The sequence below is a fragment of the Heptranchias perlo genome, chromosome 2, assembly GCF_035084215.1.
Source record: "Heptranchias perlo isolate sHepPer1 chromosome 2, sHepPer1.hap1, whole genome shotgun sequence".
NCBI lineage: Eukaryota > Metazoa > Chordata > Chondrichthyes > Hexanchiformes > Hexanchidae > Heptranchias > Heptranchias perlo.
The window spans coordinates 171,229,879-171,247,661 of record NC_090326.1 but is presented as its reverse complement, the minus strand read 5'-3'; the positions used below and the strand labels follow the sequence as shown (position 1 = coordinate 171,247,661).

The 17,783-nt window shown below is 52.4% G+C and overlaps 1 protein-coding gene across 1 annotated transcript in view; it reads right to left on the bottom strand.

Annotated features, from left to right (window-relative positions):
• LOC137332653 (IQ motif and ankyrin repeat domain-containing protein 1-like) overlaps positions 1-16,983 on the bottom strand; it is an 84,673-nt gene extending 67,690 nt beyond the window's left edge. Inside the window, exons 1-3 of the mRNA XM_067996607.1 lie at positions 16,902-16,983; positions 6,095-6,213; positions 2,868-3,032 (exon numbers count right to left, since the gene is read on the bottom strand). Coding sequence (XP_067852708.1) covers positions 2,868-3,032; positions 6,095-6,213; positions 16,902-16,983 — 366 coding nt within the window. The remainder of the gene's footprint in view (positions 1-2,867; positions 3,033-6,094; positions 6,214-16,901) is intronic.
• Between the last annotated feature and the right edge of the window lie 800 nt (positions 16,984-17,783).

Below are 17,783 nucleotides of genomic sequence, written 5' to 3'. Positions count from 1 at the left end.
GCTCACCGCACAGCTCACCGCACAGCTCAATGCACAGCTCAATGCACTGCTCGCCACACAGCTCAATGCACAGCTCACCGCACAGCTCACCGCACAGCTCACCGCACAGCTCAATGCACAGCTCAATGCACAGCTCGCCACACAGCTCAATGCACAGCTCACCGCACAGCTCGCCGCACAGCTCAATGCACTGCTCGCCGCACAGCTCGCCGCACAGCTCACCGCACAGCTCAATGCACAGCTCAATGCACTGCTCGCCGCACAGCTCACCGCACTGCTCACCGCACAGCTCGCCACACAGCTCACGACACAGTTCGCCGCACTGCTCGCCGCACTGCTCGCCGCACAGCTCGCCGCACAGCTCACCGCACTGCTCGCCGCAAAGCTCGCCGCACAGCTCGCCGCACAGCTCGCCGCACAGCTCAATGCACTGCTCACCGCACTGCTCACCGCACAGCTCACCGCACAGCTCACCGCACTGCTTGCGGCACTGCTCGCCGCACTGTTCACCGCACAGCTCACCGCACAGCTCACGGCACAACTCGCCGCACAGCTCACCGCACAGCTCACCGCACTGTTCACCGCACAGCTCACCGCACAGCTCACGGCACAGCTCACCGCACTGCTCGCCGCACAGCTCACCGCAGAGCTCACGACACAGCTCACGACACAGCTCACCGCACAGCTCACCGCACTGCTCGCGGCACAGCTCACCGCACCACACCGCACAGCTCACCGCACAGCTCACCGCACTGCTCGCCGCACAGCTCGCCACACAGCTCACCGCACTGCTCTCCGCACAGCTCTCCGCACAGCTCTCCGCACAGCTCTCCCGCTGCTCACCGCACAGCTCGCCGCACAGCTCGCCGCACAGCTCACCGCACAGCTCAATGCACAGCTCGATGCACTGCTCGCCACACAGCTCACCGCACGGCTCACCGTACTGCTCGCCGCACAGCTCGCCGCACAGCTCAATGCACAGCTCAATGCACTGCTCACCGCACAGCTCGCCGCACAGCTCGCCGCACTGCTCGCCGCACAGCTCGCCGCACAGCTCGCCGCACAGCTCACCGCACTGCTCGCCGCAAAGCTCGCCGCACAGCTCGCCGCACAGCTCGCCGCACAGCTCACCGCACTGCTCGCCGCAAAGCTCGCCGCACTGCTCGCCGCAAAGCTCGCCGCACAGCTCGCCGCACAGCTCGCCGCACTGCTCACCGCACTGCTCACCGCACTGCTCACCGCACAGCTCACCGCACAGCTCACCGCACTGCTCGCGGCACTGCTCGCCGCACTGTTCACCGCACAGCTCACCGCACAGCTCACGGCAAAACTCGCCGCACAGCTCGCAGCACAGCTCACCGCACTGTTCACCGCACAGCTCACCGCACAGCTCACGGCACAGCTCACCGCACTGCTCGCCGCACAGCTCACCGCAGAGCTCACGACACAGCTCACGACACAGCTCACCGCACAGCTCACCGCACAGCTCACCGCACTGCTCGCCGCACAGCTCACCGCACAGCTCTCCCGCTGCTCACCGCACAGCTCGCCGCACAGCTCGCCGCACAGCTCACCGCACAGCTCAATGCACAGCTCGATGCACTGCTCGCCACACAGCTCGCCGCACAGCTCACCGTACTGCTCGCCGCACAGCTCGCCGCACAGCTCAATGCACAGCTCAATGCACTGCTCGCCGCACAGCTCGCCGCACAGCTCGCCGCACAGCTCGCGGCACAGCTCACCGCACAGCTCGCCGCACAGCTCGATGCACTGCTCGCCGCACAGCTCGCCGCACAGCTCGATGCACTGCTCGCCGCACAGCTCGCCGCACAGCTCACCGCAGTGCTCACCGCACAGCTCGCCGCACAGCTCGCCGCACAGCTCGCCGCACAGCTCGCCGCACTGTTCACCGCACAGCTCGCCGCACTGCTCACCGCACAGCTCGCCGCACAGCTCGCCGCACAGCTCGCCGCACTGTTCGCCGCACAGCTCGCCGCACTGCTCACCGCACTGCTCGCCGCACAGCTCGCCGCACAGCTCTCCGCACAGCTCGCCGCACTGCTCACCGCACAGCTCGCCGCACTGCTCGCCGCACAGCTCGCCGCACAGCTCAATGCACTGCTCGCTGCAATGGCCTCCCACAGCTGGAAATTGTAGGGAGTGTTTACTGGTGGAAAGTACGTGGTACTCAGAGTGATGGGGCGCTGGTCCATGCCTCAGGTCTCCTGCACAGTGAGCTCCCGACCTCAGCCTTGCCCGCATCGGCGGAGATCATCTGCTGGCCCTATGTGGGGTGCCAACCCTCCAGGATTGTCCTGGAGCCTCCAGGAATTAAAGATTAATCTCCTGGACACTGCAGCGAGCAACTCCCGGGCGGAAGCTCACAGTGACATTGAGAAAAGTGCTGTGCATTTTCCTCCACTTTCTTTAAACACTTCTGATTATTAATTATAAAAATATTTGAGATGGGGAACAAAAACCTGATTTACTGGGTGGGGCAGTTAGAGGAGGGAGGTCATGAAACCTTCAGGGATGCGTCCAACTGAAGTTGGGAACCCTAGGCCCGACATCTCCATTAGTTTTATGATAATGGGCTCTTCCACTCACAGCAGAGAAGAAGGGATAACTCTGCCCTCTAACAGCATCCCTTTTGTCTTCTTCTTTGGGTGGAAAGCAAGAGAGACAGAAGGAATGGAGCAGAATCCCAGCTCAGGCACCATGCCGGAAGGCCATGGATGGAGGCCCGGAGACACCGAGAGCAGGAGGCCTACAGAGGGCGCCAGGTGAAGGGGAAAAGACGGCAAACAGCCGGTCCTGTTATAAACATTGTGATAAACAGGCGGACAGTCTGCTGCCGTTCTCCCGACCTCCTTTAGTATCGCCTGCATCTCATCCACATCCCCCTCGAAGGCAGCTTCCAACATCCGGTTCCTGCGTTTCTGCTCCTCCTGTCTGCGCTTTCGCTCCTTCTCTTCCTTTTCTCGTTCTCTCGCTGCTGCTTCCTGTTCCCTCTTCACCAGAGCGACAAAAGCCTAAACGGGACAGGCCAAAGGTTAATGCCAATAACCGCAGCCAATCACAAGACACCGCTCAACAAGAATCCAGTGCTGGAAACCTCATACGTTGCAGGAAAGGATGCCCCGGAGCATGGTACATTGGCGAGACCATGCAGACGCTGCGACAACGGATGAACGGACACCGCGCAACAATCGCCGGACAGGAGGGTTCCCTCCCAGTCGGGGAACACTTCAGCAGTCATGGACATTCAGCCACCGACCTTCGGGTAAGCGGACTCCAAGGCGGCCTTCGAGACACACGACAACGCAAAATCGTCGAGCAGAAATTGATAGCCAAGTTCTGCACCCATGAGGACAGCCTCAACCGGGATCTTGGGTTCATGTCACGCTACACGTTACCCCACCAGCGAACAAATGTTATCTGTTTTTAATATAACGGGTCATTGACTGTCTTCCTTCTCTCTCTCTCTTTTTTTTGGGGGTTTGTATATTCAGTGGCCTTTTTAGGTGACACCTTTCTGTCTGCTCACTGTGATTGCCTTGGCAACGGGCAGTAATCACCAGGCTTTGTTCTGTGATCTTAAAATGCGAAGGATTCGAAAATGTCATTTCCACACCGCCTGAGGAAGGGGAAAGCCTCCGAAAGCTTGTGGGATTAAAAATAAAATTGTTGGACTATAACTTGGTGTTGTAAAATTGTTTACAATTGTCAACCCCAGTCCATCACCGGCATCTCCACATCATGGAAACCGGAGAGTGATATCAAATAATCACCAATAGGATCAATGAACGGTGACAACACTGTTCACACTAAAGGTGACAACACTGTTCACACTAAAGGTAAGGAATCTAACAACACCAGATTATAGTCCAACTGTTTTATTTGAAAATCACAAGCTGTCGGAGGCTTTCTCCTTCGTCAGGTCGTTGTGAGAAACTTACCTGACGAAGGAGAAAGCCTCCGAAAGCTTGTGATTTTCAAATGAAACAGTTGGACTATAACCTGGTGTTGTAAGATTCCTTACATTTGTCAACCCCAGTCCATCACTGGCATCTCCACATCATACTAAAGGTGACAACACTGTTCACACTAAAGGTGACAGAAGTGTCGGCCGCGGCTCAGTGGGTCGCACTCTCCTCTCTGGGTCAGAGGGTCATGGGTTCAAGTCGCACTCCGGAGACTTGAGCCCATAATCCAGGCCGACACTCCTAGTGTAGTACTGAGGGAGAGCATCACTGTCGGAGGGTCAGTACTGAGGGAGTGCCGCACTGTCGGAGGGTCAGTACTGAGGGAGCACCGCACTGTCGGAGGGTCAGTACTGAGGGAGGGCCGCACTGTCGGAGGGTCAGTACTGAGGGAGAGCTGCACTGTCGGAGGGTCAGTACTGAGGGAGAGCTGCACTGTCGGAGGGTCAGTACTGAGGGAGAGCTGCACTGTCGGAGGGTCAGTACTGAGGGAGTGCTGCACTGTCGGAGGGTCAGTACTGAGGGAGTGCTGCACTGTCGGAGGGTCAGTACTGAGGGAGAGCTGCACTGTCGGAGGGTCAGTACTGAGGGAGAGCTGCACTGTCGGAGGGTCAGTACTGAGGGAGAGCTGCACTGTCGGAGGGTCGGTACTGAGGGAGCGCCGCACTGTCGGAGGGTCAGTACTGAGGGAGCGCTGCACTGTCGGAGGGTCAGTACTGAGGGAGAGCTGCACTGTCGGAGGGTCAGTACTGAGGGAGAGCTGCACTGTCGGAGGGTCAGTACTGAGGGAGCGCTGCACTGTCGGAGGGTCAGTACTGAGGGAGAGCTGCACTGTCGGAGGGTCAGTACTGAGGGAGCGCCGCACTGTCGGAGGGTCAGTACTGAGGGAGTGCCGCACTGTCGGAGGGTCAGTACTGAGGGAGCGCCGCACTGTCGGAGGGTCAGTACTGAGGGAGCGCCGCACTGTCGGAGGGTCAGTACTGAGGGAGCGCTGCACTGTCGGAGGGTCAGTACTGAGGGAGGGTTGCACTGTCGGAGGGTCAGTACTGAGGGAGTGCCGCACTGTCGGAGGGTCAGTACTGAGGGAGCGCCGCACTGTCGGAGGGTCAGTACTGAGGGAGCGCCGCACTGTCGGAGGGTCAGTACTGAGGGAGCGCTGCACTGTCGGAGGGTCAGTACTGAGGGAGCGCTGCACTGTCGGAGGGTCAGTACTGAGGGAGTGCCGCACTGTCGGAGGGTCAGTACTGAGGGAGCGCCGCACTGTCGGAGGGTCAGTACTGAGGGAGTGCCGCACTGTCGGAGGGTCAGTACTGAGGGAGTGCCGCACTGTCGGAGGGTCAGTACTGAGGGAGCGCCGCACTGTCGGAGGGTCAGTACGGAGGGAGCGCCGCACTGTCGGAGGGTCAGTACTGAGGGAGCGCCGCACTGTCGGAGGGTCAGTACTGAGGGAGCGCTGCACTGTCGGAGGGTCAGTACTGAGGGAGTGCCGCACTGTCGGAGGGTCAGTACTGAGGGAGCGCCGCACTGTCGGAGGGTCAGTACTGAGGGTGCGCCGCACTGTCGGAGGGTCAGTACTGAGGGAGCGCTGCACTGTCGGAGGGTCAGTACTGAGGGAGCGCTGCACTGTCGGAGGGTCAGTACTGAGGGAGCGCCGCACTGTCGGAGGGTCAGTACAGAGGGAGCGCTGCATTGTCGGAGGGTCAGAAGCTATCAGAGGAGAAATGAGTAGATTGTTAGGGTAGATTGTACAGGGTTTGTGGAAGGAGATTAAATGGGTGGGTATAGTCCATGATAGGATACAGTGTACAGGATCTGTGGAAGGAAATTTAGTGAGTGGGTCGAGTCCACGATAAGGTAGAGTGTACAGGGTCTGTTTGAGGAGATTAAATGGGTGGGTAGAGTCCATGATAGGGTGGAGTGTGCAGGGTCTGTTTGAGGAGATTCAATGGGTGGGTAGAGTCCATGATAGGGTGGAGTGTACAGGGTCTGTTTGAGGAGATTCAATGGGTGGGTAGAGTCCATGATAGGGTGGAGTGTACAGGGTCTGTGGGACGGCCGGCTGATTGGTTGAAGACTTCCTCTTGTACTATTTGGTTCTGATGAACTCCCACCTCCCTCTGAAGTTGCTCCATTAATTCTTCAAAGTTCTCCTTCTCCTTCAGGCGCTTGGTCCTTTCCTTCCGTGCAAGATACTGGCGGCAAGCACACTGGATAATGACCGCAGACCTCCCTGGGGAGAGACAGAGATCACACACAGTTCAAACATTGGTCACACAGGAGAGAAAGACCATAAGATAGGCTTGGTTGAAGTGGCATTCAGCCCATTGCAGCCGGTTAACATCGAGTGGACAGAACCTCAGTTCCACAGGTATCTGAAGGAAGAGAGCTCTGACAATGCAGCACTCCCTCAGCACTGCATTGAGTCTGGGGCTAGATTCTGTGCCCAACCCCTGGGATTGGGTTTGAACCCACAACCTTCTGAATCAGAGGTTTGAAAGTAATACCAACTGAAGGATAAGCACTCAGGCCAAGCTTACATAGAATTAGGTAGAACTGCATGCAATGACCAGGCCATTCATCCCAACTGGACTATCCCAGTGCTTATACTCCACAAGAGCCTCCTCCCACTCTAATTATCTCTTCCCACCCTGCCTCTCTATCCCTCTAATCCATTCTCCCTCATGTTTGCATCAAGCCTCCCCTTAAATGCGTCAATGCTCTCTGCTTCAACCACTCCCCGTGGCAGCGAATTCCACACTCTCACCACCCTCGGTATAAAGAAATTCCTCCGAAATTCTTTGTTTGATCTTTTAGTGACTATCTTATATTTATGTGCCTTCGTTCTGGATTCACCCACAAGTGGAAACAGTTTGCCCACATCCACCCTGTCGAACCCCATCATTTTAATGACGTCTAGGAGCCCCGGCCTGTTCAATCTTTCCTGATGGTTGCATCTTCTCAATTCTGGTAACATTCTTGTTAAACTTTCCTGCACTTTCTCCAGTGCTTCAATGTCCTTTCTATAATGTGGACACAGTACTTCAAGTGTGGGCTAACCAAGGTTCGATATAAATTTAACATTACGTTCCTGCTCTTGTAATCTACTCCTCTGGAACTGAACCCCAGGACTTTGTTTGCACTCTTTATGGTCTATCGACTTGTGTTGTTACTTTTAGTGATTTATGAATCAGTATTCCCAGATCTCTTCGCTCCTCTACCTCATTTAGTTTTTTACCTTCCAAGGAATAATTGGCTCCTTGTTGCTCCTACCAAAATGAACCACCTCACAGTTCGCTAAATTGAAATTAATTTGCTGTTTATCGACACACTCTGCTGCCGATATCCTAACTCGCACCAAGTCCCGTTCTCCCATCACCCCCTGTGCTCGCTGACCTACATTGGCTCCCGGTCCGGGAACGCCTCGATTTTAAAATTCTCATCCTTGTCTTCAAATCCGTCCAGTGCCTCGCCCCTCCCTATCTCTGTAACCCCCTCCAGCCCTACAACCCTCCGAGATCTCTGCGCTCCTCCAATTCAGGCCTCTTGCACATCCCTGATTTCCATCGCTCCACCATTGTGCGGACAGTGTTTGTGCGGACAGTGTTTGTGCGGGCAGTGTTTGTGCAGGCAGTGTTTGTGCAGGCAGTGTTTGTGCAGGCAGTGTTTGTGCGGACAGTGTTTGTGCGGGCAGTGTTTGTGCAGGCAGTGTTTGTGCAGGGACAGTGTTTGTGCAGGCAGTGTTTGTGCAGGGACAGTGTTTGTGCAGGGACAGTGTTTGTGCAGGCAGTGTTTGTGCGGACAGTGTTTGTGCAGGCAGTGTTTGTGCGGACAGTGTTTGTGCAGGGACAGTGTTTGTGCAGGGACAGTGTTTGTGCAGGGACAGTGTTTGTGCAGGCAGTGTTTGTGCAGGGACAGTGTTTGTGCAGGCAGTGTTTGTGCGGACAGTGTTTGTGCAGGCAGTGTTTGTGCGGACAGTGTTTGTGCAGGGACAGTGTTTGTGCAGGGACAGTGTTTGTGCAGGGACAGTGTTTGTGCAGGCAGTGTTTGTGCAGGGACAGTGTTTGTGCAGGGACAGTGTTTGTGCAGGCAGTGTTTGTGCGGACAGTGTTTGTGCAGGCAGTGTTTGTGCGGACAGTGTTTGTGCAGGGACAGTGTTTGTGCAGGGACAGTGTTTGTGCAGGGACAGTGTTTGTGCAGGCAGTGTTTGTGCAGGGACAGTGTTTGTGCAGAGGCAGTGTTTGTGCGGGCAATGTTTGTGCAGGCAGTGTTTGTGCGGACAGTGTTTGTGCAGGCAGTGTTTGTGCGGACAGTGTTTGTGCGGGCAGTGTTTGTGCAGGCAATGTTTGTGCAGGGGCGGTGTTTGTGCGGGCAGTGTTTGTTCAGGGGCAGTGTTTGTGCAGGGACAGTGTTTGTGCGGACAGTGTTTGTGCAGGCAATGTTTGTGCAGGGAGTGTTTGTTCAGGGGCAGTGTTTGTGCGGGCAGTGTTTGTGCGGGCAGTGTTTGTGCGGACAGTGTTTGTGCGGACAGTGTTTGTGCAGGGACAGTGTTTGTGCGGGCAGTGTTTGTGCAGGCAATGTTTGTTCAGGGGCAGTGTTTGTGCAGGCAGTGTTTGTGCAGGGACAGTGTTTGTGCGGGCAGTGTTTGTGCAGGCAATGTTTGTTCAGGGGCAGTGTTTGTGCAGGCAGTGTTTGTGCAGGGACAGTGTTTGTGCAGGCAGTGTTTGTGCAGGGACAGTGTTTGTGCGGACAGTGTTTGTGCAGGCAGTGTTTGTGCAGGGACAGTGTTTGTGCAGGCAGTGTTTGTGCGGGCAGTGTTTGTGCGGACAGTGTTTGTGCGGGCAGTGTTTGTGCAGGCAGTGTTTGTGCGGACAGTGTTTGTGCAGGCAGTGTTTGTGCGGGCAGTGTTTGTGCAGGGACAGTGTTTGTGCGGGCAGTGTTTGTGCAGGGACAGTGTTTGTGTAGGGACAGTGTTTGTGCAGGGACAGTGTTTGTGCGGGCAGTGTTTGTGCAGGGACAGTGTTTGTGTAGGGACAGTGTTTGTGCAGGCAGTGTTTGTGCGGGCAGTGTTTGTGCAGGCAGTGTTTGTGCGGGCAGTGTTTGTGCAGGGACAGTGTTTGTGCGGACAGTGTTTGTGCAGGCAGTGTTTGTGCAGGGACAGTGTTTGTGCAGGCAGTGTTTGTGCGGGCAGTGTTTGTGCGGACAGTGTTTGTGCGGGCAGTGTTTGTGCAGGCAGTGTTTGTGCGGACAGTGTTTGTGCAGGCAGTGTTTGTGCGGGCAGTGTTTGTGCAGGGACAGTGTTTGTGCGGGCAGTGTTTGTGCAGGGACAGTGTTTGTGTAGGGACAGTGTTTGTGCAGGGACAGTGTTTGTGCGGGCAGTGTTTGTGCAGGGACAGTGTTTGTGTAGGGACAGTGTTTGTGCAGGCAGTGTTTGTGCGGGCAGTGTTTGTGCAGGCAGTGTTTGTGCGGGCAGTGTTTGTGCAGGGACAGTGTTTGTGCAGGGACAGTGTTTGTGCAGGGGCAGTGTTTGTGTGGGCAGTGTTTGTGCAGGGGCAGTGTTTGTGTGGGCAGTGTTTGTGCAGGGACAGTGTTTGTGCGGGCAGTGTTTGTGCAGGGACGGTGTTTGTGCAGAGACAGTGTTTGTGCAGGCAGTGTTTGTGCAGGGACGGTGTTTGTGCAGGGACGGTGTTTGTGCAGGGGCGGTGTTTGTGCAGGCAGTGTTTGTGCAGGGACGGTGTTTGTGCAGGCAGTGTTTGTGCAGGGACGGTGTTTGTGCAGGCAGTGTTTGTGCAGGCAGTGTTTGTTTGGGGCAGTGTTTGTGCGTGCAGTGTTTGTGCAGGAGCAGTGTTTTTGCAGGAGCAGTGTTTGTGCGCGCAGTGTTTGTGCAGGGGCAGTGTTTGTGCAGGGGCAGTGTTTGTGCGGGCAGTGTTTGTGTGGGCAGTGTTTGTGTGGGCAGTGTTTGTGTGGGCAGTGTTTGTGCGGGCAGTGTTTGTGTGGGCAGTGTTTGCGCACGCAGTGTTTGTGTGGGCAGTGTTTGTGTGGGCAGTGTTTGTGCGGGCAGTGTTTGCGCACGCAGTGTTTGTGTGGGCAGTGTTTGTGCGGGCAGTGTTTGAGCAGGGGCAGTGTTTGTGTGGGCAGTGTTTGTGTGTGGAGGCAGTGTTTGTGTGGGCAGTGTTTGTGCAGGGGCAGTGTTTGTGTGCGGGCAGTGTTTGTACAGGCAGGGTTTTGTGCAGGGGCAGTGTTTGTGTGCGGGCAGTGTTTGTACAGGCAGGGTTTTGTGCAGGGGCAGTGTTTGTGTGCGGGCATTGTTTGTACAGGCAGTGTTTTGTGCAGGGGCAGTGTTTGTACGACCAGTGTTTGTGCGACCAGTGTTTTTGTGCGACCAGTGTTTGTACGACCAGTGTTTGTACGACCAGTGTTTTTGTGCGACCAGTTGTTTGTGCGACCAGTGTTTGTGCGACCAGTGTTTGTACGACCAGTGTTTGTGCGACCAGTGTTTTTGTACGACCAGTGTTTGTGTGACCAGTGTTTTTGTATGACCAGTGTTTTTGTACGACCAGTGTTTGTGCGACCAGTGTTTTTGTACGACCAGTGTTTGTGCGACCAGTGTTTGTGCGACCAGTGTTTTTGTACGACCAGTGTTTGTGCAACCAGTGTTTGTACGACCAGTGTTTTTGTACGACCAGTGTTTGTGCGAACAGTGTTTTTGTACGACCAGTGTTTGTGCGACCAGTGTTTTTGTACGACCAGTGTTTGTATGACCAGTGTTTTTGTACGACCAGTGTTTGTGCGACCAGTGTTTTTGTACGACCAGTGTTTGTGCAACCAGTGTTTGTACGACCAGTGTTTTTGTACGACCAGTGTTTGTGCGACCAGTGTTTTTGTACGACCAGTGTTTGTGCGACCAGTGTTTTTGTACGACCAGTGTTTGTGCAACCAGTGTTTGTACGACCAGTGTTTTTGTACGACCAGTGTTTGTGCGACCAGTGTTTTTGTACGACCAGTGTTTGTGCGACCAGTGTTTTTGTACGACCAGTGTTTGTATGACCAGTGTTTTTGTACGACCAGTGTTTGTGCAACCAGTGTTTGTACGACCAGTGTTTTTGTACGACCAGTGTTTGTGCGACCAGTGTTTTTGTACGACCAGTGTTTGTGCGACCAGTGTTTTTGTACGACCAGTGTTTGTATGACCAGTGTTTTTGTACGACCAGTGTTTGTGCAACCAGTGTTTGTACGACCAGTGTTTTTGTACGACCAGTGTTTGTGCGACCAGTGTTTGTGCGACCAGTGTTTGAGCGACCAGTGCTTTTGTTCGACCAGTGTTTGTGCGACCAGTGTTTGTTCGACCAGTGTTTTTGTTCGACCAGTGTTTGTGCGACCAGTGTTTGTACGACCAGTGTTTGTATGACCAGTGTTTGTATGACCAGTGTTTTTGTTCGACCAGTGTTTGTGCGACCAGTGTTTGTGCGACCAGTGTTTGTGCGACCAGTGTTTGTTCGACCAGTGTTTTTGTGCGACCAGTGTTTGTGCGACCAGTGTTTGTATGACCAGTGTTTGTATGACCAGTGTTTTTGTGCGACCAGTGTTTTTGTACGACCAGTGTTTGTGCGACCAGTGTTTGTATGACCAGTGTTTTTGTGCGACCAGTGTTTGTACGACCAGTGTTTGTGCGACCAGTGTTTGTCTACATGTGTGGCTGGGGTGAGAGTTACGCCTGCCAGTATATCTGGACTCTGTTGCTGTAAGTGGGGAGATAGCCTGTAGCTCAGTGTGTGAAACAGTCTGAGGCAGTTCTGAATTTGAAGAATTCCCTGGTGTCGTATTACACACAGTGCAGGAATCTGGTTCCACCCCTCTCCCAGCGAGATGATCTCAGGCAATTCCAACCCAGAGCTTTCATTTCAAAAGCAGAAGCTGGAAATCTGAAATAAAAACAGAAAATGCTGGAGAAGCTCAGCAAGTGAGGCAGCATCTGTGGAGAAAGAAACAGAGTTAATGTTTCAGGTCGAAGACCTTTCATCAGAACTGGAAGATGTTAAAGAGTTAAAGTTTTTAAACAAATACAGAGTCAGGAAAAGTGGGGGGGGGGGAGAGGAAAGAACAAAAGGGAAGGTCTGTGATAGGGTAGAGAGCAGGAGCGATTAAATGATAAAAGGGATGATGGTGCGAGACAAGGAACATAGGAACAGGAGTAGGCCATTCAGTCCCTCGAGCCTGCTCCACCATTTGATAAGATCATGGCTGATCTGTGATCTAGCTCCATATACCTGCCTTTGGCCCATATCCCTTAATACCTCTGGTTGCCAAAAAGCTATCTATCTCAGATTTAAATTTAGCAATTGAGCTAGTATCAACTGCCGTTTGCGGAAGAGAGTTCCAAACTTCTACCACCCTTTGTGTGTAGAAATGTTTTCTAACCTCGGTCCTGAAAGGTCTGGCTCTAATTTTTAGACTGTGCCCCCTACTCCTAGAATCCCCAACCAGCGGAAATAGTTTCTCTCTATCCACCCTATCCGTTCCCCTTAATATCTTATAAACTTCGATCAGATCACCCCTTAACCTTCGAAACTCGAGAGAATACAACCTCAATTTGTGTAATCTCTCCTTGTAACTTAATCCTTGAAGTCCGGGTATCATTCTAGTAAACCTACGCTGCACTCCCTCCAAGGCCAATATGTCCTTCCGAAGGTGCGGTGCCCAGAACTGCTCACAGTACTCCAGGTGCGGTCTAACCAGGGTTTTGTATAGCTGCAGCATAACTTCTGCCCCCTTGTACTCCAGTCCTCCAGATATAAAGGCCAGCATTCCATTAGCCTTATTGATTATTTTCTGCACCTGTTCATGACACTTCAATGATCTATGTACCTGAACCCCTAAGTCCCTTTGGACATCCACTGTTTTTAACTTTTTACCATTAGGAAGTACCCTGTTCTATTCCATTTGCCACAGTTTTGCCCATTCACCTAATCTATCAATATCGCTTTGTAATTTTATTTTTCCATCTACACTGCTTACAATGCCACCAATCTTTGTGTCATCGGCAAACTTAGATATGAGACTTTCTATGCCTTCATCTAAGTCGTTAATAAATATTGTGAATAACTGAGGCCCCAAGACAGATCCCTGCGGGACTCCACTAGTCACATCCTGCCAATGTGAGTACCTACCCATTATCCCTACTCTCTGTCGCCTTTCGCTCAGCCAACTTCCTAACCATGTCTGTACTTTTCCCTCGATTCCATGGGCTTCTATCTTAGCTAACATTCTCTTATGTGGGACCTTATCAAACACCTTCTGGAAGTCCATATAAATAACATCCATTGACCTTCCCCTGTCCACCACTTTAGTCACCTCTTCAAAAAATTCAATCAGGTTTGTCAGGCACGACCTACCTTTCACAAATCCATGCTGGCTCTCTCTGATTAACTGAAAATTCTCGAGGTGTTCAGTCACCCTATCCTTAATTATAGACTCCAGCATTTTCCCCACAACAGATGTTAGGCTAACTGGTCTATAATTCCCTGGTTTCCCTCTCTCTCCTTTCTTAAAAAGCGGAGTGACATGTGCAATTTTCCAATCTAGAGGGACAGTTCCTGAATCTAGAGAACTTTGAAAGATTATAGTTCGGGCATCTGCAATGTGCTCACCTACTTCCTTTAAAACCCTGGGATGGAAACCATCTGGTCCTGGGGATTTGTCACTCTTTAGAGCTATTATTTTCTTCATTACTGTTGCTTTACTTATGTTAATTTTATCGAGTACCTGTCCCCGATTCAATATTAGTTTTCTTGGGATTTCCGGCATGCTATCCTCTTTTTCTGCTGTAAATACTGACGCAAAGTAATTATTCATCATGTCCGCCATTTCCCCATTGCCAATGACAATATCCCCACTTTCAGTTTTTAAGGGGCCAACACTGCTCCTGACCACCCTCTTTTTCCTAATATAACTATAAAAGTTCTTTGTATTGGTTTTGATATCCCTTGCAAGTTTCTTTTCATACTCTCTTTTTGTAGCTCTTACTATCTGTTTTGTGACCCTTTGTTGATCTTTGTATCTTTCCCATTCGTCAGGATCTGTGCCATTTTTTGCCTTTTTGTATGCCCTTTCCTTATGTCTTATACTGTCCCTTACCTCTTTAGTTGTCCATGGCTGTTTTTTTGGCAAGTTCTTGCCCCTCAGGGGTATAAACCGATTCTGTATCACGTTAAATGTTTCTTTAAACATTTCCCACTGATCATCAGTCGTTTTACCCATTAACAGATTTGCCCAGTTTACTGTGGACAGTCTCTGTCTCATCCCATTGAAGTCAGCCTTACCCAAGTCTAGAATCTTAGCAGCTGATTCACTTTTTTCCCTTTCAAACACTACATTGAACTCGATCATGTTATGATCGCTATTGGATAGATGTTCACGCACAGTTAAGCCGTTAACTAAATCTGGTTCATTACTCATTACTAAATCTAGTATGGCTTGCCCCCTTGTTGGCTCCAGGACATACTGCTGTAGAAGACTATCCCGAACACACTCAAGAAATTCACTAATTTTCTGACAGTTGCTAGTCTGCTTTTCCCAATCTATGTGAAGGTTAAAGTCCCCCGTTAAGACCACTATGCCTTTCTTACACGCTTGTCTAATCTCTGCATTCATACAATCTAGCACTTCAGAGCTGCTGCCAGGGGTCCTGTACACAACTCCCACTATAGTCTTAGATCCTTTCCTATTTCTCAATTCAACCCATAAGGTCTCTGTTGGCTGCTTACCTCTCGTTATATCTCCCTTTATCATTGAAGGGATTTCATCTCTAATCATTAAGGCTACTCCTCCCCCTCTTCCATTTTCCCGTCTCTCCTGTAGACCTTATAACCCGATATATTTAGTTCGCAATCCTGACCATCCTGCAGCCATGTCTCAGTAATAGCTATCATGTCATACCCTCCAATTTGAATTTGAACCTGTAGTTCATTTAATTTATTCCTTATACTCCGTGCATTTGTATATAGAACTCTTAGTTGGGCCACACACCCTAGCCTGACCTTCAGCTTTGATGTTGGGTTAATCTCCTTACGCCTTCTAGTTTTCACTTTATCTGTAGTGTCTAAAGTACACTTTCTTTCCGCTGCTCTACGCTTTTCCCTTTCACTTGTTCTTGAACAACTGTTTGTACTATTTGTATTGTAAATTTCCCCTGGGTCTTCCCCTCTCTTGCTGCTCTCAACTTTACTCCCTTCTGACTCCCCGCTCAGGTTCCCATCCCCCTGAGGGTGGGAATGGGACAGGTTAAGAAACTAAAGATCGGTCTAGAGTAGCTGTAAATGGCAACAGCAGAACCATTACCAGCACCTGCTGTCCGAAAAAATGGGAGCAGTGGTTCTGATCTGAAGTTATTGAGTCCAGAAGGTTGTAAAATGTCTAATCGAAAGATGAGGTTCTGTTCCTCGAGCTTCCGTTGAGCTTCATTGGAACAGTGTAAGAGGTCGAGGACAGAGAGGTCAGAGTGGGAGTGGGACGGGGAATTACAATGGCAAGTGACCGGCAGGTCAGGGTCACACTTGCGGACAGAGCGGAGGTGTTCAGCAAAGCGATCACCTCAATCTGTGTTTGGTCTCCCCAATGTAGAGGAGAGACCGCATCGTGAGCAGCGGATACAGTACAGTAAATTGAAAGAAGTCCAAGTAAATCACTGTTTCACCTGCTTTGCTGAACACCTCCGCTCTGTCCGCGAGTGTGACCCTGACCTGCCGGTCACTCGCCATTTTAATTCCCAGTCCCACTCCCACTCTGACCTCTCTGTCCGCGGCCTCTTACTCTGTTCCAATGAAACTCAATGGAAGCTCGAGGAACAGAACCTCGGGCGCTAAATTGGGCCGTGTAGCGCCCGTTGTTTCGGCGCTACATGGCCTGTCCGACATCCTAGGTGGCGTCTTAGCTGTGCACGCACGTTTCCAGCGTGACGTGCGCCGGACGCCATCTTGGTATAGGAGTTAGCGCAGGCGCAGATCCCGAACGCTGGAATCATGTAAAGTCGGGAGAAAATGAGTGCAATCAGTGTGCAACGCTGATTTAAAGTGATAGACACCATTTTGGACCTTAACGCTCAACTCAACGCACAGTCTTAACCCCGACCATCTCAAGCCGTCTTACAGTTCCTGGAGGACCCCCCACCGGCGCTATTTAAAGGGGCCATGCAGGTGTTGCAGGTTAGTTGCTGGATTATTGCTTCCAGCTGTTGGTGGAGTAGGAAGTGTTTTTTGAAACTCCCTATTGTTACTGAGAGTTCCTACACTACATTTGAGAGTGGTTTGGCAGGTACTGCCTTGCGGGTCGGAAAGTTACAACCCTGGTGGAACAACATTCCTGGCGACCATGGGCGGTCTGCTCGGGCTCCCCCTGGGCTTTGAGCATGACTGGGAGTGTGCAGACAGGCCACGCCCAGCAGGTCAAGCTGTGTGGAGACAGAGGACGAGGAGGAGCAGGGCACTGAGCCGGAGGCCCCACCCAATGAGGGCCTTCCGGGACCAATTCTCTTACCTCAACACGACCGAGGAGGATTGCATCCGACGCCTGAGGTTCACCAAGGAAGCCGTCACCGAGATCTGTCAACTGGTGCGGCCACAACTGCAGCCTCAGAGCAGGGCGAGGACAGCATTGCCTGTGGCTGTGAAGGTCACCATGGCACTGAATTTCTACGGCTCAGGAGCATTTCAGGCCTCTGCTGGCGACATGTGCAACATCTCACAGTATGCAGTGCACTGCTGCATAAGGGAGGTCACAGACGCACTGTACCACATGAGGAACAGGTTCATCACCTTCCCTCTCCACAGAGACAATCAGAACGAGTGAGCACGGGGAGTTCGCCCACATTGCTGGCTTCCCCATGGTGCAGGGTGCCATGGACTGCACACATATTGCCCTGCTTGCCTCGCAGATCAACTCGGCCGTCTTCGTCAACCGAAAGGGCTTCCACTCCCTCAACGTGCAGCTGGTGTGCGACCACACGCATCGAATCATGGAGGTCGATGCCCGTTACCCTGGGAGCAGTCACGATGCCTTCGTCATGCGGCAGTCCAACGTGCCAGCTATCTTTCACCCGACTCGGCAAGTCACAGGCTGGCAACTGGGCGACAAGGGCTATCCCCTCATGAAACCGGTCAGGAACCCACGCACACGTATACAGCAGGCCTATAATGAGAGCCAGGCTGCCACACGCAACATCGTGGAGCACACCATAGGCCTCCTCAAACAACGCCTCCGCTGCCTGCACCGGTCTGGAGGAGCCCTGCAGGACTCCCCTGAGCGGGTGGGCAGATTCGTGGTGGTCTGCTGCATGCAGCACAACCTCGCCATCATGAGGGACCAGCCTCTGCCACCAATGATTGGAGAAGATCCTGAGTCAGAGGTGGAGGAGGAGGCTGAGGAGCAGGAGGAAGAGGAGGAGGAGGAGGCTGAGGAGCAGGAGGAAGAGGAGGAGGAGGAGGCTGAGGAGCAGGAGGAAGAGGAGGAGGGGGTGGAGCCGGAAGAGGAAGTGGAAGAAAACGCAAGGGTGCAACAGGAACCACACGCCTTGTCTGCAAGGGCTCTGTGTGCTCGCCCGATCCGTGCCCACTATCAATAATGTGAAATACATCCCCCAACTCACCAACAGTCCTACACTCCCCACCTTTCCACTCCCACATGGCCATCAAATCGCCCTCCATCTGATTACACATTGGTTTCCCTCTCAGCTCATAAATAAATAAAAACCAAATGCAAAATCAAACTCTCATTTATCAATGAATAAATGAAATTATGCAAACATAACAG